At 38.8% G+C, this 24,746-nt stretch overlaps 1 protein-coding gene across 1 annotated transcript; it reads right to left on the bottom strand.

The window, feature by feature from the left end:
* Positions 1–360: 360 nt before the first annotated feature.
* DHX36 (DEAH-box helicase 36) lies at positions 361–21,348 on the bottom strand. Its single transcript, XM_059822376.1, has 25 exons — positions 21,145–21,348; positions 20,537–20,658; positions 19,512–19,713; positions 18,772–18,810; positions 17,335–17,505; positions 16,325–16,404; positions 15,250–15,324; positions 14,946–15,112; positions 14,288–14,369; positions 13,664–13,804; positions 12,301–12,403; positions 10,657–10,744; positions 9,724–9,779; positions 9,558–9,622; positions 8,916–9,059; positions 8,143–8,260; positions 7,408–7,506; positions 6,226–6,399; positions 5,839–5,925; positions 5,096–5,179; positions 4,896–4,995; positions 4,719–4,809; positions 2,997–3,117; positions 2,268–2,420; positions 361–1,267 (listed from the first exon to the last, which is right to left on the bottom strand). The coding sequence occupies exons 1-25, from the start codon at positions 21,346–21,348 to the stop codon at positions 1,082–1,084; spliced, it is 2,952 nt and encodes a 983-aa protein (XP_059678359.1). The 3' UTR covers positions 361–1,081.
* Between the last annotated feature and the right edge of the window lie 3,398 nt (positions 21,349–24,746).

The following is a 24,746-nucleotide window of genomic DNA, read 5'->3' as shown; positions in this document are numbered from 1 at the left end:
CCCAACGGAAAGCACGGGCTAGTCACCAAGTTAGACTTACTTCTCTATGAAGAAATTAGTTGCACCTGACCAGTTCTATGCTCATCAGGATAAGGCTCATAAATCCCCCCGAGCCTGGTGGTCAAGGTTTAAAGGAAAGAGCAGGTCTGCCACACTTCCCCAAGTTTGATCAGAACAGTATTTCTCAAACAAGTAGCCCTACTCCAAATCCTCACCAAGCCTTGTTATTCTCACCCTACTCCAAATCCTCACCAAGCCTTCTTATTCAAATGTTCTTACATAGTTGGAAGCATTCAAAGCAGAATGAAGTTCAAAACATTAAGAACTAATGAAGTAACACTTTAAAGAGAAGACTTTTAATGTAATACTATAACCCATACATGGACTGTTTAAAAAAAAAAAGAAAAATTAGAATGCAATGAAACCTTCAAGTGTATTCCACCATGATTTTTATCTAACCATGTCTCCTGTAGTCTGAAGTTTTAGTCAGTAATGATGATGGATGGGCACAGAAAGTGAAGAAAGATTAATTGAATGGGATGAAAGAAGAGAATATTTCTGAAGATTGTTTCCTCCCACAGTACAAATTTAACAAGTGTTTTCAAGTTTAGTTTAATTAAGCTATAATTACCTCCTGTGGAAGTGTTGGTGAGAAGACTGCTGCACAGCTGGAATAACACAGTAAGTATAATTACTCACCACCCCCAATAAAAAGAAAAAAGTCTTTTGAGATGTTACTGCCAGTAGCAAGAACAGTTTAAGTATTAAGCAGTATTTTAGCAGGGTTTTTTGAATATCTGTTACCTGATGGGTAAAAAAAAAAAAGCTACAGCAGGACAAGAACCATACATCAACTAACATTGCTAGCGTTGCATTTCTCTTATTTAAAAAGCTACACTGAACACAGATACCATGCATATACAGATATTACCAACTATTTTGAAATAACTGCTCTTCAGTATGAGGGAATTACCAGCTTACCCTAAAAAAGTTTTTCCTCTAGCTAGATAAATGCTATTAAAAAAAAAAACAAAACAAGAAAGGTGAGTATGTTGGCTTTATCGGTACAGATGAAAGTGTGTCAACTATAGCGTTCACTCTGGAATCGTGGAGCATAGTTTCTGGCACTTTCATTCTCCTGTGTTGTGATTAAGTCTATAATAGCTGTCAGTACTGCTGTATCCCTGGATTTAATATCATTCCAGTCCACGGGATGTGGGTTTTCTATTTTTTCTTGTAGAAGATCATCAAGCTCTTGTCTTAAATTCTGGAAAGAGTTTGTTGGAATGAAAAAAAAAGAAAGACAGGCAATTAGAGCTACACACAACATTACTACAGTAAGTTCAAATCCCTTGGGCCCTCTGTTCTCCTAATCTTTACACCTGCTGTTCTCCTATCTATTCATTTTAAACATTGCTATTTTCAGGATCAAAACCTGCTTCTCAAAAACTAGCAGTTTTACCTTTTGTGACAGATGACCATCTCTGGATGTGATGGCCTTTTAACAGCCTATACATCCACTAGCTGACTATTCCAGGATTAAAAGTATTTTGGTTTAAAAAAAAGAATCAGATATGATTTCTAGGATCTAATATTAAACAGAGCTCTGTTCAGCTCCTCCTTCCACTGGAACTTATTATTGCTAGCTGAAGAGCTCCATCCTCATGTTTCCATATCCATGTGGACGTTTCATGAACTGATCAAGTCATCCTACAGCTTTTGCTATGGAAAGCTACAGAGATTAAGTTCTTTAAGTATCTCACTGCAAGACATGTTTATAAATCCTTTAAATCCACACTGACTCTTCTCTGAAGCTTCTACAGTTTTTCAGTATCCCGTGAATTTTTCAGCGGAGGCTGCACCAGCTGAACAAGAACATCCCCACCATATTCCCAATGCCTCCATAGGCACATAGCCTCATTCCCGTTAGTCAAGCTATTACATTGGAAACAAACAAGTCTGAGTGCCTGCTCCTGAGGCCAAACATACAGCAGTATGATACTGTTTACTTTTGCCCAGTTTACCACGTGATACAGACTGTTCAGGATGTTATTTTTACTACTGCGTTTTAACTTGCGTTCATCTACACACCTTCAGTAGATCTCTCTTGTGTACTTGAACTGCTTACTGGGAATACATTTAAAATACTATCATCTCCCCATATTGATAAATCAGTAGGTACAGAGTAATAATCAAATATAGAAATCTCTAAGAAAAATCAGTGTTACACTAAGTCTTCCATGTACATTATTATTAAACATGGTCACCTTAACTAAGTGCGCTATTCTTGCTGGAGACTGGAAAACAATCCATTCATCCACAGCGATGGTATCCTGATCTTTATCCTTCTGAATGGATATATCTCCTCCAAAGAACAAGAGACAGTATGGAGAAACCTCTGTACAATCATACAAGTAAATCTGCAAGAAGACAAAATTGTCCAGTCACCCTTCAAAACATCTTAAGTAACATCAGTAAGCCTTAATGAAACTCAGAATTCCAGACATTAGAGTCATTCGTAAATTTGCAAAACATAACATATCTGAAGCAACACAGTTGGAAGAGGTACGTGAAATCAGATTAAACAGGAGCAAAAATGGTCCCAAATACAGTCCTTCGCACAAAGTGGTGAAACCAAACCATCCATTCCACAACAATCAGAGGGAAAAAAAAATCTTTTTCAGCATATTCAGAAGTGCTGCACTGGATCAAAAATAATAATAAAAAAATTATACCTGTCATTTCCAGAACCTTTAAATAAATAAAAAAACCCAAACCCTCCACACAACAACCAAAAAAACAGAAGTTGGTGTATTAGTTATTTGTGGAACAATACCACCACTGTCACAAAGAACATAATCTGATGGCATGTAAAACAAATGACCCAAGACAGGAAGGCTTCAAACAAAAGCACTGTTCACGTCCCCTTTGAACCTTGATCCAAACTTACTATAGAGCTACAAAAATAAATTACACAAATATAAACCTTCACATACACTGCTAGTTCTCATCTTCAAATGGTACACAAGCCAGTTATAATGGAACTCTGTTTCTTCCACATTAACCGATTTAGGATGAATATTAACTGTTCCATCTGTCTTGGTGCAAACTTTCACCCTTAAAAGAAAAAAAGTTTTTACATTAGGATAGAAATAAGATCTTGAAACTTTAGCACAATCATATCCCAAGTTAAAAAAAAACCAATTATCCACTAGTGTTCTAAACTCTGAAAGTACAAGGACATTTGAAGAAACTTTAACTCCCTTCCCAAAAGATTAGAACTGAATCTACAGTATGAATTTTTAGACATCTCTTTCTGCATTTAAGAAGTTTGAATTCTTTGCCAAATTTACCCCCTTAATAAACCCTGTCATTCTCTCAAGTAGAAGAAACAAGTGGCATTCTTTTTCCAAATGAAGGACTCTGTGAGATACTGAATTTGGTTACATAAACCAAGTTTCAAACAATTTCTTGGAAAAACCACAGAAGGAACTTACATATCTGAATTCTTTGGCTCAGTGTTAAACAGTGTCAGTGTGGAACAAGGGACTAGCTTTACCACTGTCAACCAGTCTGGAGTGGTGTACCTCTATTTCTACATGTGCCTTTGAACAAATCTGACTCAAGGGATAACATTCAACTGCTTTGGTTATACTTACTACCCAAAATCACATTTCCCTTCTAATGTAATCATGCTGTCAGACAATAAAAAGCAGAAACCAAGCACAATATGTATGGAGCACAACTGTTCTCCTCCTTCCCGCGTTTCACAGATATAATTCTTTGGGCGTGGATCACTGAGCTCTCTATTCTCTGTGTGCAGAAGTTATTTTGCAGAACATGAACAGCGAGTGGGAGAGCCTCTCCAGCAGAGTGGCTAGTGTAACAAATCTCTTGCTTAGTGGATCATAAAATTGAACCTTCCTGGGCAGCAGAGGCTTACGCCTCGCTCCACCATGCGGCAAAGACACAGCAACACCGTAACTTGCATCAGGTTTGCAAACTTACTGTGTTTAGGTGATTCCAGCACACTGGACTCAGTTTAAAAGGGGTATCAACTGACTAGCAGTGTCAGCTATAGATGGGTCGAAATTACACAATCTAAGGTAGAATTTTGACTACCTATTCTTACTCCTTTCATAAAAATAATCTCTTAGGGGTGTTTTTGCTTGCTTTTTTAATTATAGGCATAATGATTGCTCTTAGCTTGCTGTTTTGACATTACACACCCAGAAAAATCGATCCAGATGTCTTAAACAGGTCCATAAAGAAGGATGTCTATATTCTGACAAGTATACTGTTACTGTGAGTAACAGTTAATAAGAATAAATCATCTGATAATGTAGTGATAAATCAACAGACCGGAATTTCTGGGCTCTGTGTTGCCAAATAATAAGAAAGGATAGTGTTTCAACTGCTGCTGTAGATCAAAGTTGATGGTAAGACTTGTTTAGCAGCAGTGTTATTGATATATTGTAACATTATCCATGGCACAGTAAGGTCACACAAATTATTTCACAGACTAGCAGGTATCCAAATGTTAAAGTAAAGATCAACAATCCCATGCTCTCATCTACCCTTCTCAAATGAAGCAACCCACACCCATGATTGAGCTATACAGAGATTCATTCATGCACCCAAGCCATTGCTTCACCTTGCCAAACTACCTAACATGGAAAACACCTCGAATACAAACCAACATTAAACCAATCCCTTACATTTTTCTCTTTTTGCTGAAGCTTGGCCTGATCTTTGCAACTTTTGGATATAAACCAGCACAGATGACGGCTTTGAGCAACTTCTCATTATCTGTAGAAGACAGCAAAGTAAATAACGCAGTTCTGCAAACTGAGATTTCAGCTATCAGAAATTTTCCATTTCCTTCCACTGCTTGCCTGAGTTGGTATTAGATTTAGGATCCTTGGGGTCTCTACTATTCACAAATCCAGCTGCAAGGAGATGCTCCGCAAACTGTCCTTTCATGTTATGCAGCATCTAGGAAACAAAAGTTGTTCCAGAATGATGCTGTGCCACAAAGGCTCCCCCCCTCTTCCCCACAGACATGATCCTCTTTTTTGAACTGTCAGGTTGTTACCTGGAGTGTATTTGAAGACAGGAAATATTCCCAGCAATAGTCTTTCTCAGTTCTGAAACCACGACGCCGAGTCTCTTCCCAGCCCTAAAAATTAAAACCGTAATTCAAAGGCGTTTGGTTAAGTGAACACGTACTAAAAAAAAAAGACAGCAAAAACGGGAGGTCAATAAACAATACAGTCACATTTTTCTCTATGAGAGAGAAAGTAAATCCTTTGATCTCTTTGTTTATATATATGCAACACAGAGTAGAAAAACACAACTTTAGAACATTTTGAATCAAAAACTACATTGTTCTATGGTGAGGAGTGAAATCTAGCTAAGCTTGCCAGAACTTCATTTGTTGCTATTAACAGTCCTGGGTAGAATCTGCATTCCAGGCTGTTTACTTCCTCTTCTCGCCCCAACACCACACAGCTAAATCTCCACCACTTTTGAAGTCAGCTTCAGCCTCTTGTAGAGGCTGGAAGGACAAGAATTAATGACTTCAGCAAGGTAACTATAACATTATGTTTTCTTTGTCTCTTTCATAGACTTATCCACAAGAAATTAGGTTATTGAACCTGAAGACAAGATTCCTCAAAATTAAAAGGGTGAAAATTAATTTGGTTTTATGTTTCTGTAGAAGCCAAGGAAGAAATACTTCAGAGCATAAACTCATCAGTTTTTTTCCTTACGATAATCCATATTACTCAAATTTGAAAGCTCTAGAAGAAAAAAACCCCAACATTAAAACATGCCTACCGTGAAAGCATTCACCACAGTTAGATGATCACTTTTAGTGTTCTTTGACAGTTCCTTTCTTCTTGCATCTGCTACTTTCTCTTTGCCCTAAGAATAATTAGAACCTATAAAATATTCATGACTGACACGTCCAGTTCTTTTCCTCATTAAGGTACATATATAGAGCAATACTTCGTATGCAACATACATGAAAATTAAAGCTACTTCCAATATTCTGTAGGGAAAGACAATACTTCATAGTATGTGAAGGCAATCTTTTACTAATAAAAATGTAATTAACATGAAAATAAGATTAAAGTGCTTTTAAACTATAACATCTCAGTAAGTCCCAACATCCTTCTGAGATTCTTAAAATCTTAGGTGTAATTCTCCTCTTAGAAACTTTACCAGAGGAATGACAAAAGGGTCTTTGAAGCTGAGGCTAGCTGCAATTGTAAGTACTGGATCCAAGCAGCAGAATAAAGCTCCAAAGAGGATCATTTTTCCAATATGTGGTTCAACTGGTAATCGTGCTAAATGGACACCTAGTGGAGTCAGTTCTTCTTGTCTGTCCAAAGCATTCTGTCAGAAGAAGAAAAAAAAAAAAAGAAAAAAAGGAAGAATAAACACAGTATTCAAAACGGGGAGGATTTCCTTGAAATAGCCACTAGTATACCCAGAGAACACAGGAAAGCCTCATAGCTGGAGAACACAGCTAGCTGTAATAAGGTATGGTAGGAAAGTGATCAAGCAAGTTATGGAGAAATAGCAATGTTCAATTAGAAGAAAATGCAAACATCTTTAATTGTGCTTCAAGTGGTTTACTAGAGCTCAGCGTCTTTCTGGACAAAAGTATGAAGAATTATTACCACTTGAGTGTCTTCCTATTCTCCTGATCAAGCTTATTTTTAGACTTATATCTTACCCTCAATATCACTTCTGGTTTTATTTACTCTACCCTTTGCTTCTATACAGCACTGTCACAGAACACCAAATGTACAGATGAATTTTATCTAAACATTTATAGAATTATGCCATCAGTCTAAATACCGCCCTTCACCTGAATCAGATGTTTCAACTTACTGCTACAGCTGATTTGTACAAATCTAGGGCAAGAAGTCAGTAGTACAAACGTGTACTAGTAGTACAAATCTCTCCTTCCCCAGCATCCAAAGGGGCAATGACGTACAAGATCTGTCTCCTATATGCCTTATTTGCCCACAGAAAAAGTATCTCGAACTCTTCACTAATCTGACTGGGATAGGACGGCTTGGTGGATGCAGCCATGAGCAGGCTGTTACCGAAGCAGTGAGTTAAATAAGTATCTGTAGGGAACTTAAATGCCAGGTGCATGTATGTTTTGAGTTATTTAGAAAGTTCCTGAGGAACTACTCTATGCAGCCCATAAACATCAAGTATTATGTGAAATTATTTCCTCTGTTCAGTGAAGATATAAAAAGGGTCTACACAATACGATAAGGGGTTGCAAATGTCTAGACCTGTACAATCAGAACTGTCTGGTAACAAACAATGCAGTAATGTGGTTCTAAACAGATTTTTCCTTGCCACGTACATTAAGCAATACCTTACCAGCTCCATTAGATGATTTATGGCCAACATTACAGCATCACGAGAGGGTGGATCCATTAATTTGCTCAGAAAATAAGCAATTCCACCAAGCTTTAGAATCTGAAAGAAAAAAACAACAAAAAGAAAAACCTGCAGCAATTGGAGAAATATGGCTACCTAAAATTAGTAAGCAGTAACCACACTAATTAAAAAAAGTGTGAGTAATTCACAGCTTGAGTTAGAATTTCACTAATTAAGAACTAAGGACAAAAATAAAAATGTATTAAAGATGAAATTTGAAACAAAGATTATTCTTCCTTCAGTATGCATACACATGGTATTCCTTATGCATGCATAAGGTATTCAATACAAACTGCCAAAAAGGAAACTCATGTCAGTTCTAAATGTACTCTTCAGTAAAATTCTTTTAAGACATCATATCCCTTGACTCACTGCCATTCTCACTGAAGCTCCTCTGACTGAATGATATTTTGGGGAGAGGGGGGGAAGCACAGTCCAGACTTCAGCTTTTATTTATACTAGACAATCCTATTTTTCCTGGGTTTGATGCATCTAGATACAAGTATGCACTTTGCAAAAGTTGCTGCAATTATTAGCTAAATATATTGTACTTCTGGTGTAACAGAATTTTGACTTGAAGACAACCCTACGCTCACAGTTGCATCAACTTATTCTCTCAACCTCTTATTCCAATGGAAAAGTAAATAATAAATGTTTGAAGATTCGTATGTTTACCTTGATTTGTAAACAGAGTTCTTCCAAAGGTGTCCTCAAGATCTCTGGTAACTGATAATCATCTAGAAGGCTAGCACGTAGTCCATTGTATAGATGATAACAGTGGCCTGGCTGAACTCTGGAATTATTTAAATGAACAATGGTATATTTTTTTTTCCTATGACACTGTGACATTATGATTGTGTTTGTTTATAAACAGCTTTCCAAAACACCTCAAGGAATTAGAACTGAAGCATATTCAACTGTAAAAGCCATTTCCGCTTTCTGAAACACAGACCCATCAACAGGAAAAAAGGCATGCAGAACACAGAAACCTCCTATCCACTGCTCAAAAGGAGTAGTGAAGAGACCAGAAAAGAACTGTAAGTCTGAACAAGAGAGAAAACTTTCCACAAGATACTGTGAGATGGAGAGAAATTTCGAAAAATTGCTATATAGCTAAGTGATATTAATTTGCAGGCAATTTTCACTTCAATGTATCACAGCCTCATAAATGAGGTGTGAAGGCAAACACTACCAACAAAAATTTTAAAAAATGCAGGACTTATTCTTCTTTAAGAAGGAGGGAAACTCATGAGTTAGATGCAGCACAAAGTAAGTCAGTTTCCTAGAAAGACAAAGAAACCGTTCCTTCCATAAGAACAAGAGACAGCTGTGTTAGCATTTGCTTCTGAACACAGGAACAACAAAGCAGTATCTTCAGCAGGCAGTGCTCCAAGACTGAGGGAAACTTAACATGACAAAACTTTTCTAACTATCCCCATTATTCTTACCTTCCTGCTCGACCTTTCCTCTGCTTGGCATTAGCTTTACTAACCCACTCTGCTGCCATTGTGCTAATGTTGTTCTGCGTGTCAAAGTGAGTTTCCTTTATTTTTCCACCATCTATAACGAACACGACGTCATCTATTGTAATGCTGTTTAAAAAAAGAGAGAAAAAAAATGCAACTCTTCATCTCTGCAAGCTTGGCCTAAGAATTGAAAGGGGTTTATAGCCTGTCTTTATCCCCTCCCAAACTGAGCCAGCAATAAAAAAAAAAAAAAAATCTGTGTTTGGAATTTCATTAAGAATTACGTTACTAAGCAGTTCAAGAAAGAGCTTGATTTATTCTCCTAGGTCTGGAAATAGTCACCACATGGGGTTATGAAGTCTGCAGAGAGGATGGGCAGCTCAGATTTATCATGTATAACAAAGACGAGTCACTATAGTAACATCCACGTTTTAATTGTTTAAAACAATTAAAGGAAAACTGCTGTTTAGTCTATAAATATTTCTAAAGATAAAGTGTTACAAATCAATGGTACAAACATGAAAACATTTTTTGAAACATTACACAGGTTTATACTTTAAATTATCACTTTTGTTTATTTTGTTAAATGCATAGCATTTTTGGTCTGTATAGCTAGCTATTTACCTAGTCTCTGCAATGTTGGTAGCAATCACGATTTTCCTTACTCCTGGCGGGGTCTTCTTAAAAACCTGTAATTATCCATGGCCCATTTATATGTTTGCCAAAACCAAACACATGCTTAATTAATTTTTTTGTAGTTGTGAAATATTACAATAAAAGAAAAGCATACCTGAGTCTGGTTAACAGTAGGCATCAATGAATGTAAAGGTATGATAATAAACCTATCTGAAAATTAAAAATCAGTAAAAGATACGGTGTAAGCACAGAAACTTTAATTTTACAGGAAAATCAGCTACGCAAAATAGAGAAAATATGCTGCGAGTCAGTCTACTGTTTCTTATTCTGAATTCACTGGTATATGTATCATAACACCAAATTCTAAAGTAAAAAGGTATAAAGGAATTTTTTTATTTCATTATGCTATGATGACTTGACAAGTTTAAGAAAATATATGAAGTTATGTACAGTAATTTATACTTAATTTTTAAATTCTCAAATTATTTAATAATTGCTCAAGTTTAATAAATAAACTGACACTCTCCTCAATCTTTCAATAAATTGAAATTCTTTATCTATGGAACGTACACAACAAGAACTGTAAGACAACTATCTGAATAGCCAAGAGCATAGTTAGACAAAAATGAGTTATGCAAACAGGACAAATTAAAGTGTATCAGACAGGTATAGAGTATTTTAGTGTCCTGCTAAAAAAGCTTTGAGGAATAAACAGGATTTAAAGGAACTATCAGCAAAGCAGTAGACAGAAGCTGCTGAAGAATCAAGAAAAGAGGAAATGAACATAGAATGAAGAAAGAGAGTTTAGTTCTGGATGGCAGTTACCACAGCTACAAGAAAGGACAAAAGGAAAAAGATGCAGGTCTGAGTTTTCTTCTCAGATTGTTCGCTCCTACACTGAGTTATCATCATTAGCAGATGAAAAATACCATAGAAATGCAAAAAAATGCTTAACACAGTGCAATCATTTTGAGAGGAGAGATGAGAAAAAAAAAAAATCCAGTGCAATTCCAGCAATCACATACAAAAATTAAGAGTTTGCCACTAACACTACTGCTAGAATTCCCATGTAAAATTTCATTTTTACCTGACTTAAACATGACTTGTGACATCAAGAGATCATGCAAAGTGCTAATGTTGTCCCAGCCTGGAAGAAACACTAGAATTGCACCATCCTATGTATAAAAGGGAGTGAAGGGAAAAGAGGTTAGAATAAATTACAAGCTATGCAAAGAACCAGCTACTTGCACACTAATACATGTATGTTGGATACGCGATATTTGAAACCTCATTGACTCAAATTTGGACCAACGTTTGTAAGATTGTTTTTTATATTTATCTGAACATAATAAATAAACATTTGACATCAAACATTTTTCCCCTGCAGCATTTTAAACACAGCCATGTCAACACTAGAAGAATTTGAGCTGCAAATAAAACAGAGAGAAACTAGTGTATAACATAGGAAGAACAAAATACGAAACAGCAACTCATCCTCATTATCCACAGCTTAAATGATCTATTAACTGAAATATTAAATTATTTGATATTTTTAATAATCAAAATTCTCTTTAAGGAATCAGCCAAGGTGTCAGCTCTTCCGCAGATGTTTTTGAACACAGAAACAAATACATAACTTCAGGTTTGACAACCTACATTCATTATACCTATGGTAACAGAAGTTATTCTTACTTCATGTTTGTCACTGCTTCAGGCACAGGATCCTTCTGATATTAATATTCTGATAACATTATTACTAAATAACAAGGTAAGGCGCATTTGGGGATCACTATTAAAGCAGCTGTATTAACTACTAGTCTTGACAAGCTGGAAGTTAGAAGAGTCTCCCAGCAGTGTGTTTGGTAAATGTGACTAGACTTTTGCCAGGCTGTATCAAAATTCAGTCTTCATTCACAGCATCTAAGTTGTATTTAGACTACTCAGGAGGAAAAACCACTCGAGCCAACTGTACAGGGTAGACATGAGGCACTGAATGTCAGCTCTAAGTATTGCTCTTGCCCTCTCCCTCTCATTGCTGAGGAATTAAGTACACTAAAGAGGATTTTCAGGCAGTTCTCTGCAGCTATTTCACAAACGTAACTTTTACTACAGACTACAAAGAATACTACCTTTGACAAACATGTACACAGTCACAGAAAGAACTGAAAGTTTAAATTTAATTTGTAATTGTATTACTTTCCATCAAATAACTAAGGTGTATAATTAATTTGAAGGCTTATTCGAAAGCTTATCTGGAAGAAAAAAGCAAAAAGCAGCAATCTGAATCAAAATGGCACCGAAACCTTCAGGTGTCTATCCCATTTTACTTACAAGACAATCCCTACTGCCAGTGAAAGAATTCAAGCTCTTTTCTTCCCCTTGCTCAGAAGAGACCATAAATCAGCATATCAAATGTATTTGTAAGTTTTCCAAGTTTCTTACGTACATTAATACCCACAACCCCTATTCAAGAAAATGCTTAGATGTGCGTTCCCCTTTAAACATGGATTCCAACCCATCATTTCAATAAACACTGTAACTAACCACATTCTAAACTCAGGGCTTAAATAGTAATTAGATACTTAAAGCTGTTAGATTACTTCTCAGAAGAGCAAAACAGAAAATTATTATCCTTTATATCTGTATGATAAGCCAAACTAACTATCAGTTCTGACACTGCCCACAATTCGATCACATCATTAAAACGTGATGACAGGAGACAGAAGTGTACCTCTTCTTCCAAAACGATGTGTCTGATAAGTGCTGCTATAAGGTCAAGGTCAACCTTGTCATCATCCATCATTTCCAAGGCATCAATAGTACTTGCTGAATACCTACAGGCGTTGAAAGCATACGTATTGGTAACTTACTAACACACCAAGTCAGGCACTCATCTTTCTGTTACAAGGCTCGGGAATCACTTCTATGTAACCCACTACTGATCCGTTTCTTTGTCTGTTTAATTACTGTGCCTCCAATGTACTCCTGAGGTCTAGTTTAGCACGATTATTGTCAGTGTAGAATAGCAAGTTTAAGAATTACCGTGTTATGACTGAACTGCACTTGAAGCATTTACATCATCTCCCTCCTCCTCATGAATTATCTAGGACCCAAACAATCTGGGTTTACCCTTCACTTTATCCCTCACTCACAGTGAGTACAGGAGGCACCTCACCTGTTCAGCCCTTTGATTTCATGAAAGCTAACAGTATGGAAAGAATTTCCAATTGATTCAAAAGACATGGTGGGAAAGGGAAGGAGGAGTACAAACGGGATAAGCAGAGCACAGGATAGGCCAGACAGAGATACAGCATTGAGGACTTTCCCCTTAGAAAAGAGAGATAAAACTGAGCTGCCTATATTCATTATTGTTACCCAGCTGGATATATAGACAGTCCCAAAATGCAGAGGACAGATAACAGAAAAAACAGGAAGATGCTGTTCCTGAAATAAATCAGCCAGGCTACCCAATTAATCAGCTTATCCAGATTACCAAAGTAGTCAAATGCTGGCAATCACAAGAATGTTTCAAGAGCACCTAGTAGAGATTGTCCACAAGAGGCAAAATTATTTAGCTTGGTTTTAAATCACTCTAGAGGAATATTAAGATATTCTGAGGCTGTGGTGGGTTTTTTGTTTCATTGGGTTTGTGGTTTGTTTTTTTTTTTTTTTTTTTTTTACCCAGCACATTCTGTATTATGTTAATTATAAGACTAAAATTTCTTTGAGAGTGATCTCACAGTAAAGGCTGCAGAAGGGGAGAATTCATCAGAAGAGAACTAATGACCAAAGCTCAAGAAGCCTAACATTATGCTGAAGGTTGTAATGGACACTATCAACATCAACTGTAAGCGACTCAACAGCTCTAAGTTCTCTTCCCTTTGCACATGCAAAGGAAGCAACTCTCTGTGGTAACTCCAAAGCACTTCAATGGTTGCCAGCCAACTGTACTGGCAATTCCATCGTTAGTGTTTTCCACAGCAGTAACTATTACATCATTAATAAAAGCACAGCAATATAATACAGCACTAATTTATATCTCTCAGTTAAGAAGTGTATAAAAACTTAACGCAAAAGAGTAACTTGAGAACAACCTGCCCCGCAGCTGCCTTAAGTAGTCTGGCCATCGTTCCCTGTAGATTTCCTCTTTTTCTTCTTTTTCTGGTCTGCTCACGTGGCCTTGCATGAAGCCTTTCTTCCACCGCGGCCGTCGATCTGTGTTTTCTGGAGTATACCTTTAAATTTAAATAATAAATGTAATTAAATTTTGAAACTGAAGTCATTTAAAGCCAGCTGCATAGCAGTTTTCTAAACTATGTACAATATGCTGCGCTTTAGCTATACATGTAAATAAGATTCTTAAATTTCTTTTCTGAAATAAATCTTACTTATAAAAACAGGTACCATCTCTAGTAAGCATGAGACCATCTAGAAAAAAAAAGTCTGAACAGAAAGACTAGCTTGATTTAGTAGCCTGAAAATTCACCACACTGAAAGACAGACAAGTTTTTTTCTCCTCCTTAAGCCAACATTTCCAGGTAGCTATGTGACATTTTTAATTACTGTAAAAGCTACTAAACTTCCCTTGAAAGGTTTTCTGTTGAAAAACACGGCTAATTCTTCCACAGGTTATTTACACCAAGATAATCTTTGAAAAGACATACTAAGCAGAAAACCCCAAAATACCATCTATAATGGTGTTCAGAAAATACTCTTACCTCAGCTTCTCAATTACATCTTCGAGCAGATATTCCACCACAGGGAAAGTGAACCCAGGTATGTGAATCATTGGACAATTATCTGTCAAGGAAGGCATAACTCAGTTTTTAAACAGCAAATAAAATACCACACTGAAATAATAGAGGCAATAAACATTCTTCACTATTTTTGCAATATAGTTGCCAAGTCTATAGAGTTTTTCTGTTTGTCTTGAAATTCTCACAGAAGACGCCAAATTCCATTCCAAATAAAGTTGCTGAATAAAAAAAAGCATAGGTAGCAAGTAGCATATTGTTCTCCAGCACGTTCGTCTGGTTCCATCTACAGGATAAAGCTGGAACACTGAACAACTAAAAGCTTTAATCTGGTTGCCCACACACCAAGACTTCTAAAATATAGTAAATATTAGTAAATATTTAATATGAAAACACTCTGGAGATGTGGAAACAGTATGTCTGAAAAGCAAATACAGGAGCCGCATATGCTCACGATGAGATAAAACTAAGGCAATAATCATCTCCAGCAGCTGGCAACTATTTGTAAAATTGAAGTCATTACCTCTTTTGATAAAAATCAATCCTAAAATTTGAGAGCTGCATTGTATCGTACAAGCCTAAATTACTTAAGAGGAACATTTATAGGAAGCATTTCACCTACCAAAATACTCCGAAAACTTCTCTGCATTTAAAGTAGCACTCATTAGTATTACTTTCAGATCCAAACGAATATTCAAAAGATCTTTAATAATGCTCATTAAAACATCTGACTGAAGATTTCTTTCATGAATTTCATCAAGGACTACATGACTAACACTGGACAAGTGCCTAAAAGAGAAGAGCAGAAAGTTAAACATTTGTTTTCAGCAAAATTAAAAAAAACAGAGCTGAGACTGTTAGAAACAGCTCAGTAGTCAAGTTATTTCGTAATTGTATTCAGTTTCTTATTAAATAGGGAAACTTACTTATCTGACTGGAGCCACTGTAGGACAATTCCTGTGGTACAGTATAAAATTGAACCTTGTTTCCTTGGTAACCGACTAAAAGAGATACAGAAGAGAACTGAGGAATTCTTAATGTATTTTTCAAAGTACTTTAAAAACTTGAAAACAAAACACAGATAGTCATTATTGACATTATGAAGTATGCCTCATGCTCTAACTCGCTCACTTGCAGTTCCACTGGAGGAACAAGAAATTAGGACATAGTTGTAGCATTTTTGTTGATGGAGAATGAACTACTTGTAATCTGACAGAAGCCCTGACTTCCCAGACATCATTTTTCATCATTTGCACATTGATCTGCTGACCCCAAATTCTTGCAGCTATCTAAGCTCAGCACAGATGACAGCTAAATATACAGCAGTATAACATTCTTGTAAATAGTAGAGAAAAATACAGATGAGATTGTATAAACTCAAAATGCTGAAAGGACTGTCATCTCTCACCGGCAGTTTTTCTTCAATGATATCTGAGATTCCATTATTTGCTAGCACCATTTCAGATTTTTTTTTTTTTTTTAAATTACAGATGACTCCAGATGTAATAGCTTTTGCTCTATGGCACTAGGTCTACGAACTCTTGTCAATGCACCTAATTTTATTATCTGATACCAGTGGGATTAATCAACAGCTAAGTGTAGCAAATAGTTTTTCCACAGAGATATGGCTTATAGCATTCTCTCCTTTAGCATTTCCAATTTTCCTTGAAATTCATGGATTAGGGACATCAGGTCTATCTCTATCTATAGCAGAACCTTTTAGAAGAACTGAAAAAAGGACTTACTAGAAAAAGTACAACTTGGTGCTAAAAGTGTGATTGGTTACACTGCATAAAATAAAATAATCGCACTCAAACTTTTTGCTAGATTTCAAAAACCTTATTCCCTACACCAGCTAATTACAGGATTTCCTTTTGGAGAAAACATCAGAACAAAAGCAGTCATCCATGTTAAGAACTACTTTTCAAGTTTTCTTGCTTGAATAACAATAGATACTACTTTACCTGAATGCACAGAAACTGCCAAGGGAGCCTCTCTTACCTCTGTAGACGAATTTGGTATCCTGTACTCTTGCCATTACCACATGCTTCTGCCCTTTCAGCAGCAACTCTCTCAGCCACCTTAGAAAAATAAATAAATCAACACAGTGCATTAAAGAAAATAAATAAAAAAAAAAACCTCACAAGGCTTATCTATGATTTAGCTACACGTCAACCGGAAATACCAAGAACCAAGATGTTATGTAAACACCAAAGAAACACCCCAAAAAATCACTTTTTCTCCTCCACCGAGAACAGTGTTTCCTGAACAGGTTTGTGACCCAGGACATATTTTAAAGGAACGCAACCATTTAGGCATTAGCAATGCACTCGCTCTTTCAGCAGGGCGAGCTGTTCCTCGTAAGAAGTAAGGTTCTATAATCATTTGACACTTAACTGTCAAAAAGAGTAATTACTGCGCACTTAAAAGCCAAATTCTTTCTTGCTCACTAATATACCTCTAAAGGCCCTGACACAATATTAGTGTTTACCTTAATTCACATTTGCCCTGCTGCCCAAATCCATGAAAATCACAGATATAAGCCATGATTAAATTCAGGGAAGAATAAGGCTTGCAGTACCAGTACTCCAATAAATGACAAAAACTTACAAAATATCAAGTTAGTGTATATTAACAAAATTGTTATTTGCAATAGAATCTAAGATGACTGAAAATGAACACACAAAAAGCCATCTTCACTGTCTGCTACAGGCTGAATGCTTATCTTGACCTTTAAATTTAGTGTGAGTACATGTGACTGCAGAGCAGTTTCTTTGAGAGGGGCATAGTACCTATCTGGTCATTTGGAATTTTTTCCGGTCTTAATTTCAAATACTCTAGCAGATTGTACACTCAGTTCATAAGCTTGTCCACAGATCCTAGGTCCAGCAAGAAACACATTTGCATGCAATGGTTCTGAGCAAGGCAGTAATTTTGCCACAGATTTCTTGGAGAAAAAGAAAATAAACTACAAGAAATAAGTTACTCTGTTTGTCAAAAATGGCACTTACCGAGATAGCGCTGATCCTCCTAGGCTGCGTACAAACAATCCTGCATGTAGACCCTTTCCCTCGCTCTATGTAATCATCCAAGATGAACTGCGTAACTTGGGTTGTCTTTCCACAACCAGTTTCACCACTTATCACAGTTACTCGATTATTGTTTATAAGGTTTACAAGTTCCTGTTTCCAAAGATAAAACATTTATTGTATTATTGTTCAAAACAGATTTTAGAAGGATTTTGACAATTCTCTGCTACTGTGCAGTGAACTTGGAAGAAAGTGTCATAGCAACTAAAGAAACAAATATTCATCCGTTTCTCATAATACTGAAAAAAAACAAGTTTAGTTTAAACCACACAGAAGTAATTTCTCCACATTTGCACTTCACATGTGCAAGGTTTAAAGCATACCAGATCTGAATACTAGTTTTAAATACTTAAGATTCTTTATGAAAACAATGTAAAATAACCAAGATGAAAGCCTGAAATACGTTTTTAAACTTTTCTCCCTCCTCCTTGCCTTCTGTGTACCTTTGGTGACGGAAAACAAGCGTCTTCCCCGCTGGACCCCAAGACTGTACTAACCGAACATTTTCAGTGCAATATTTTAACATTCCTCATACCGACAGGAACAGATTTCTTACACTCCCAGCCTCCACCTCCCAATCCAAAGGATTGCGAAGGGGAGTATAACTGTTTTAAGAAACAAACACTAACAGGAAGGACCACATTATGACAAACACATTAACTTTAGAAAGCAAGCTCACTAATCATTGAACCTGCAGAAGAAAACATAACAGAATACTCAATTTCTATTTCATAGAGGCGACATCAAATGAAGAATTAACATCAGTTAGTAATAACCCATACGATCACTGTCGTTATACTTTGACTGGGAAACTAATGGCAGTAAGAGCTGGCAGTACAGCTATTAAGTCTGCGATTAAAAAAAAAAGGTTTAATCGCCATTATAGTCAATTCTAAATTGGGCAAATGTTTAACAAATGGCCACAATTTTATATATATATAAGAAAAAGAAAGCATGACAATTTACATACTGGTCAATTACTCAATAGAAAATCCAAGTAACTAGGAATGTTCTAGAAGTTTAACTGGCAGAGGAAGAAGAAAAATACCTATACTTTTTTAATATACTTTTTTATATACATACAGTGTATCTAGCATTCAATACCATCTCCATGAATGCTGCTGCCCCTACTGCTAAAACTGCTTATAGCCGCAGAGTAACTTCATACACGTTGTGAAGCAGCGAACCTGAGCGACTTTCTGGAAAGAAGTCAAACCCAGTGTCAGAACCTGGGAGGCTTCAGCACCTTCATAAAAGGCAACAAAGGTTTCCTGTTAGTCCCAGTTACACAACTGTTTCCTCCTATTTTACAAGAGAGCAACAGAAACACATACTTTTTCAAATTACATACATGTTTACCTGTCTCATCCCATATGAAGGGAGTTTCTCTCGGAATCTCTGGGGAAAAAAAAACAAAACCAGTACATATCTTTAAACACCTTTTTAACACTGAAGTAATACAAGAGATTTCATCTATGATCTAGGCTAAACGGCAAAATGACATGACAAACTATTTGGCTAATACTTATATAAACACAGGCCCACTAGAAACAAGTTTAATTCTATTCATGTTTTCAGCTTCGTTAAATTTATTAAAATGATTTAAAACCAACAGCTCAGCACATGAAGAGCATATATACAGTTGCAAAACTAGGGCTTTGTATCAAAGGGAGAACCGCCTGTTCATGGCAACACTGTTTTATTTGACGACTTTATATACGGCTATTAGAACAACCTCAACTACGTTTTGAAGAGGCAATTCCTTCAGAGCCCATTTTTCTGCTTTCAGTTTTAGACATAAATGCAGGGATACAATCCCTTAAGAAACAAATGGAAAACTCCACCCATCTGAACAACATGTAAGCTTAAAACTTTAGGTTTTATGCAATCAGAAATTGTCACTGAAAGCCTGTTTTTCAATCGCTGTCCTATTGATAGGTATGCATTTTGCAAATTCGGAAGGTAATTTTTAGCGAAAGTAACATCATGACAACTTCCTAGTAAATAAATCGCAAGAAGTTCTGTTTTCTGGTTAGTTTAAATTAAAAAAAAAAATAAAATCCAATCAAAACCTTGCCACTTAACACATGGAAAAGTACCTGCATTTCAATATATCTAGGATCAGATTTCTTCTTTCTTAAGTCTTCTTTAAGCTGCTCATCTAAATCAGTATCCTGCTCATTTTTTTCAAAGAGATATTCCATGTCCCTATCGAGAAACGTTTTTTCCAAGACTGGTCTCTGTCTTACAGGAGCTTTTTCAGCATCTGGTTTCACTTTTGCAGGCTGTTCTGGAGTAGGTCTGAAATAAGTGCAGAGAACAGAAACTTCAAAGATTATCCAAGATGTGCTTGGCCACTGTGAAGAGGACACTGAACCATTCAAGGCAAACCTTACATCTGGTTTTGAGATGTTACATCCACAAGTTACTTGACCATCAGCCGATGAGAATATGGTGTATACCATTAAAACAATTAAAGTCTGAAAGTTACCAGCCATCAAAAATGTTACATCAGTACCTAGAAACTAACATGTTTTGTATCAAAACAAAGCTAACAAGGCAACAAAACACCTCCAGAGAATGACTGCTTAATGCGCTGTCAGAATCACTGTCCTGGGTCTGGATCATCCAGCCAGAGACCCAAACGCCTCATTTCAGTGGACTCAGAGCAACACACCTGGGTGCCCGTTTCACTGCTATTATGTGAAGTCCTCTAAGTGTTAAAAACGGACCCTGTTTCACAGAGGCTGAGAAAACATTCCAAGACTGTACAATAACTGAAAAATGAAGTCAAACGCCACTCTGGAAGAGTAATTCCAGAGGCCAGGGGAGCTGAAAAATGCCATATATCTAGTCTAGGAGGCCTGGAGATCAATTGCAGGATCTTGTGTTTTCAAGTAAAAATTTAAAACCCCAAACTCAACAATAATCTGGAAAAGCGTTTTGCAGCAAGGGTTAGAACCAACTGTTTCAGTATGGCAATACATGTAGAGAAAAGCGTGTATATTTGTTAGCCTAATTCACTCTCTAAATGCAAATACTTTCTGATGTATCCTCCTACCAGTTTGTGGGAAGTTTGTTTAATTTGAAGTAAATAAAAGCGTTAGGAATTGTTTCTCTTTACCCTTCTTCATCCCCAGACCACCAGGACATGGCTTCTTGCTCCTTTTCATTTTTAGTTTGGACGGTATTCAACAGCTGCACAATCTGCTCTTCCCTGCGTTCATCCATACGCACAACAGCTCGCTGGTAAAAAAGAGGGAAAAAGTACAATTTTCATCGACGTGTACTCGGCGTAACTACAAATATTACGTTATTAACACTTAAATATCAAACTAGGGAGACTCTCTGGCGCGATCAGAAACTTCTCTTGAAGAATCACGAGTAATTTCAAGGTGCGGAGACAAGCACGCCTTTTCCATCCTGCCGGGCAAAACACTGAACAGCCGCAGACGCTCCCCCGGCGAAGGCGCTCCGCACCGCGGCCCAGCGCGGGGGAGGCGGGCGGGCCCCGCGCCCCCACCCGCCAGGAGCGCTGCCACGCGCGGCCCCTCCCGGCTCCCTCACGCCCCGGCCGCTGCCGCGCTCCCGAACTGAAGGGGTCAGTCAGGCCGGACACTCTCCCCGCCTGCGCCGGCCACCCCAGCTGCACCCCCCCCGCTCCCCGGGCGGAAGAGGAGCGCAAGCGGTGCCCCAGTCCCCGGCGGGGCAGAGCCCGCGGCCGCCCCTCACCTGCTGCCGGTCCGTCTCCTTGCTCTTCTGGCCCTGCTTCCGCGCGTACCACAGCCCGATCTCGCGGCCCTTGAGGTGGCTGGGGTGGCGCCCCCGGCCGCCGCCGCCGCGGCCCCCGTGTCCCCCCGCGGAGGAGGAGGCGGAGGACGACCCGCCATCGCCGCCGCGGCCCCGGCCCCAGTCCCGGCGGTGCTCGTAGCTCATGGCCGCCCGGCAACCGGCTCCCACCAGCGCCGCCTCCCGCCTCATCCGCCGCCTCACTTCCGCCCGCCGCCCCGCCCCGCGTCGCCACGCTGGACCTGGGTTCGAGTCCCGCCGCCGACCGCCTCCGCCTCCCCGGAGCAGCGCTGGGCGCCCCCGCCAGCCTGCCCTCACCGAGCGTCGGGGCTGCCTGGAGACACAGCGGGGAGAGAAGCCTAATGAGACCGAGCACGGCACCGGCCACTGACCTGCGTCTTGCGGGAGCGCCTCCGCTTGCTTCAAGTCACAGACCTAAGTTTCGGTTTCCCTTTCTGAGGCTGCAGATGAGATTTTAAGGCAACGTCAAGCGTTGGTCTCCATCGCTACACACGGGGTCACTCCCTTTCTGTCTACCGGACGGGTACTCCTATGGTTTCTTTGTAAAACAGAATACACAGATTTAAAAAAGTACCAGTTCTGGGTCTGCCGGCTGATGGCTGCTGTATGTGCTACGCTTTCTCCAAGTTCTCTGAAGTGTTAAACTAAACCTTTTCAATCAGATAAAATTATTCACAGAATTATTACTTTTTCAACAGTTAATTAATGTTCTTTTTGTTTCCTTGAATACCCTTGTGCAGCTATAAATGCTTCTTCAATCTCATTTCTTTACATAGGCTTCCGCCTTTTCTTCTTTGCTGGTACGATTTACGCTCCTTACTAGCATTCAGATCTCCGGAATACAATGTTACACGCTCATTCTCAAACTTTTTTCGGATAAAGGACTGCTCCTTTCAAAGTAAACCATTTTCTCTTTTTTCCTCTGCCTACAGTTTACCTGCAGTTAGTCCAACACCCCCCCGCAGTTGGCTATGTAAAGAAAGCAGCAGCAGCTGCTCAAGTTAAGGATCTGTATCTTCTTTTTTCCTTTCCCCTCACAAAAAGCTTTACGCATTTAAGGAGCCACTGGTCTTGCTGCTAGGCTTGTCTTTTTCCATGCTTAAAGAAATGCTTATTTCCACAGCCTTAAAACACGCCACCCCAAATCACAACGCACTGTCGTAGCACACATCTGTAGCCTTTTACCCAAAGACCCCTCAGGCGACGGAGGTGTGTGACAAGGCGGCCACCGGAGCTCTTACTAGTCATCATGGCAGTACGTGGCAGGCGGCTGACGGGGCCCGTTCCTCCCCGGATGAAACTGCACCGCGCTGGGGCCGAGACCCGCGGTGCACCACAGTGTCCTGTGCAGACCTACCAACTCACCCGGAGCTCATCTGGATGTCTACAGAACAGCACGGCATCATGCCACGGGTCTTGCATGGGTTTGTGCATGAAATGTCATGTGGTCTTTTTCTAGCTATACCCAGTTTCAGGTGCAAGGAAATCTCAGAGCAGCTCAGATTTTAATTTGAATGAAGAGACCAGTAAGGAATAGAGAGCAAGATCTCCGAGTCATCGGCACAGCAAGTAGCTGAACTCCGGGTGTGGTTACCCAGAGAAAAGAGGGAAAAGGAGGGGACCAAGAACAGAGAGTGCAAAGACTGGAGGATACTGAGGAAGATAATCTGAAAGGCAAATTACAGGAAGGAGCACGGGAGAGAAATGAGAAATCTAGGAGGAAATATACTTTTTCCTTACTTGTCCTCTTCTCATCCTGCATCTGGGGCTTAATGCAGACTAGGGAAGCACACTCCATGACTTCCTGCGTTTGTCACCCTACATAAACTAACAGTAATTTTGCAGCGTTCTTCCAACGTCTCACAGTGACAAGCAACCAGGGAGTAAAAAAGAACGAAAGAAAATTAGCGCAAAATAAATCCTCAGAAGCCTAAGAAATGTTTAAAGATCCCCTGTTGAAATACGTCACTGGCATACCTCTACAGGCCAAACAAGGGAGAACGGCACAAGTCCTTCCAAAAGGATGGAGGGGGTAGGATGCTAGACGGGAAAACACATCCTGGTGCTCAGGCATGAACTTTCATGTCAGTGGCACCACATTACCCCCACACAAACAAGCTTGCCTTCCGGGCCTGCTTTTGCCCGTGGTGAACACGAATTGGGGCAATTATCATCTCTAGTTCTGTTATTTAGATACCCCAGGACCAGAGGCGTGGCTGATGCTGATCTGAAACTAGCGAAGCCTGGAATGAGAGGGCCCCTGGTGACCACGTGTAAGAGGTACCACCAGCCAGGCCTTACGGTACATATCCCGTCAGCAACACGTGTGGCCACACTCTCAGATGCCGCTCGACTTAGACACACAGTTGCATCTCGTGTTAGGTTCTGCATGCCTAAGTAAGCTGTCAGAAAGCTGCTTTTGTCTGTTGTATCTCCTTAAAATTATTGAAGAAAAATGTTCTAGGGTTACCTTGAATCACGCGGGTGACTTCAACAGCTTTATTCTGTTTGATCCAGTATCTCTCCATGATAGTGTATTTGGACAACTAAGCAGTGAACGCATTTGAAGTAAGTGGGATTTTAGTGCAAGAGGAAATTTCCATATGCATGCATGTAGCTACTGCATTTCAGCCATGTCTTTTTAACACTGCAAAAAACCACACATTCTAAAGAAAACATTACGAATTGAAGTGTTTTTAGTAGATTTTTAGATTTAGATGTTGGAAAGATACTAAGTGTGCATCTATTCAAGTAAAGATCATTTTCTAATACATACGAAAAGATCTCTTTCTTGAAATTATCTCAGGGGTTTGCGTATTACTGGGCCTTTTCAACTCCTTTTAACCACTGCTCACATTCAGTTTTCATCCACTTCAGTAGCACACTATCATGATGTAAAGTAACGCATCTGTACATAACGGTCTCTACGCAGCAGCCTGCTCTCCAAGAGGACAGAAGACTTTCAGTACTTTGACGTGATATTCCTTGAAGTCAGACTCCTAATGAGGAAACACGAAACCCGGCAGCTAAACACAGAGGAGGGGGAGACATGAAAAAAGAGGATCCCACGTTACAGCTCTCAATCCAGTCGCTAAATCTTGCTACTGCACACTAGCAGTACTGCAGTCAATAGGACTGTCTCTACGAGCAAAGATTGTTTGTGCAAGGACTGAAGGTCTTTAAGATTAGTTTCTTTTATAAAACACAGTGTACAACACACAGGAGTATACAGATGCAGGTATTGTAATTGTTATAGGAGCTGTTGCTGGAGTCTAGAAAAGCAGAATTTATTCTGCTCTGAGACATCTAAATCTGCAAACTTCATTAAGAGAGAAGAACATAACGTTCAAACACTCATCTTGGAAATCATTCTAGTGATACATACCGGGAAGTGAAATCATGTTCCAGAATCTATGCATCAACCCCAAATCTATAAAGGTGAAATAACACCTAAGTAACATTTATTATTTTTTATGAAATTACTGTATTTTGAAAATGTATGATGCTGCAAGATATATTTTCTA

This window comes from Gavia stellata, chromosome 11 (assembly GCF_030936135.1).
Source record: "Gavia stellata isolate bGavSte3 chromosome 11, bGavSte3.hap2, whole genome shotgun sequence".
NCBI classification, from domain to species: domain Eukaryota; kingdom Metazoa; phylum Chordata; class Aves; order Gaviiformes; family Gaviidae; genus Gavia; species Gavia stellata.
This window is presented reverse-complemented; position numbering and strand designations above follow the sequence as displayed.

Coding starts and splice junctions, on each gene's coding strand:
- DHX36 (XM_059822376.1), bottom strand. CDS start 21,348: ATGAGCTACGAGCACCGCCGGGACTGGGGCCGGGGCCGCGGCGGCGAT. Junction 9,623..9,723: donor CTACTGTTAACCAGACTCAG/GTATGCTTTTCT, acceptor GGATAATTACAG/GTTTTTAAGAAGACCCCGCC. Junction 8,261..8,915: donor AGGAAAGGTCGAGCAGGAAG/GTAAGAATAATG, acceptor AAATAATTCCAG/AGTTCAGCCAGGCCACTGTT.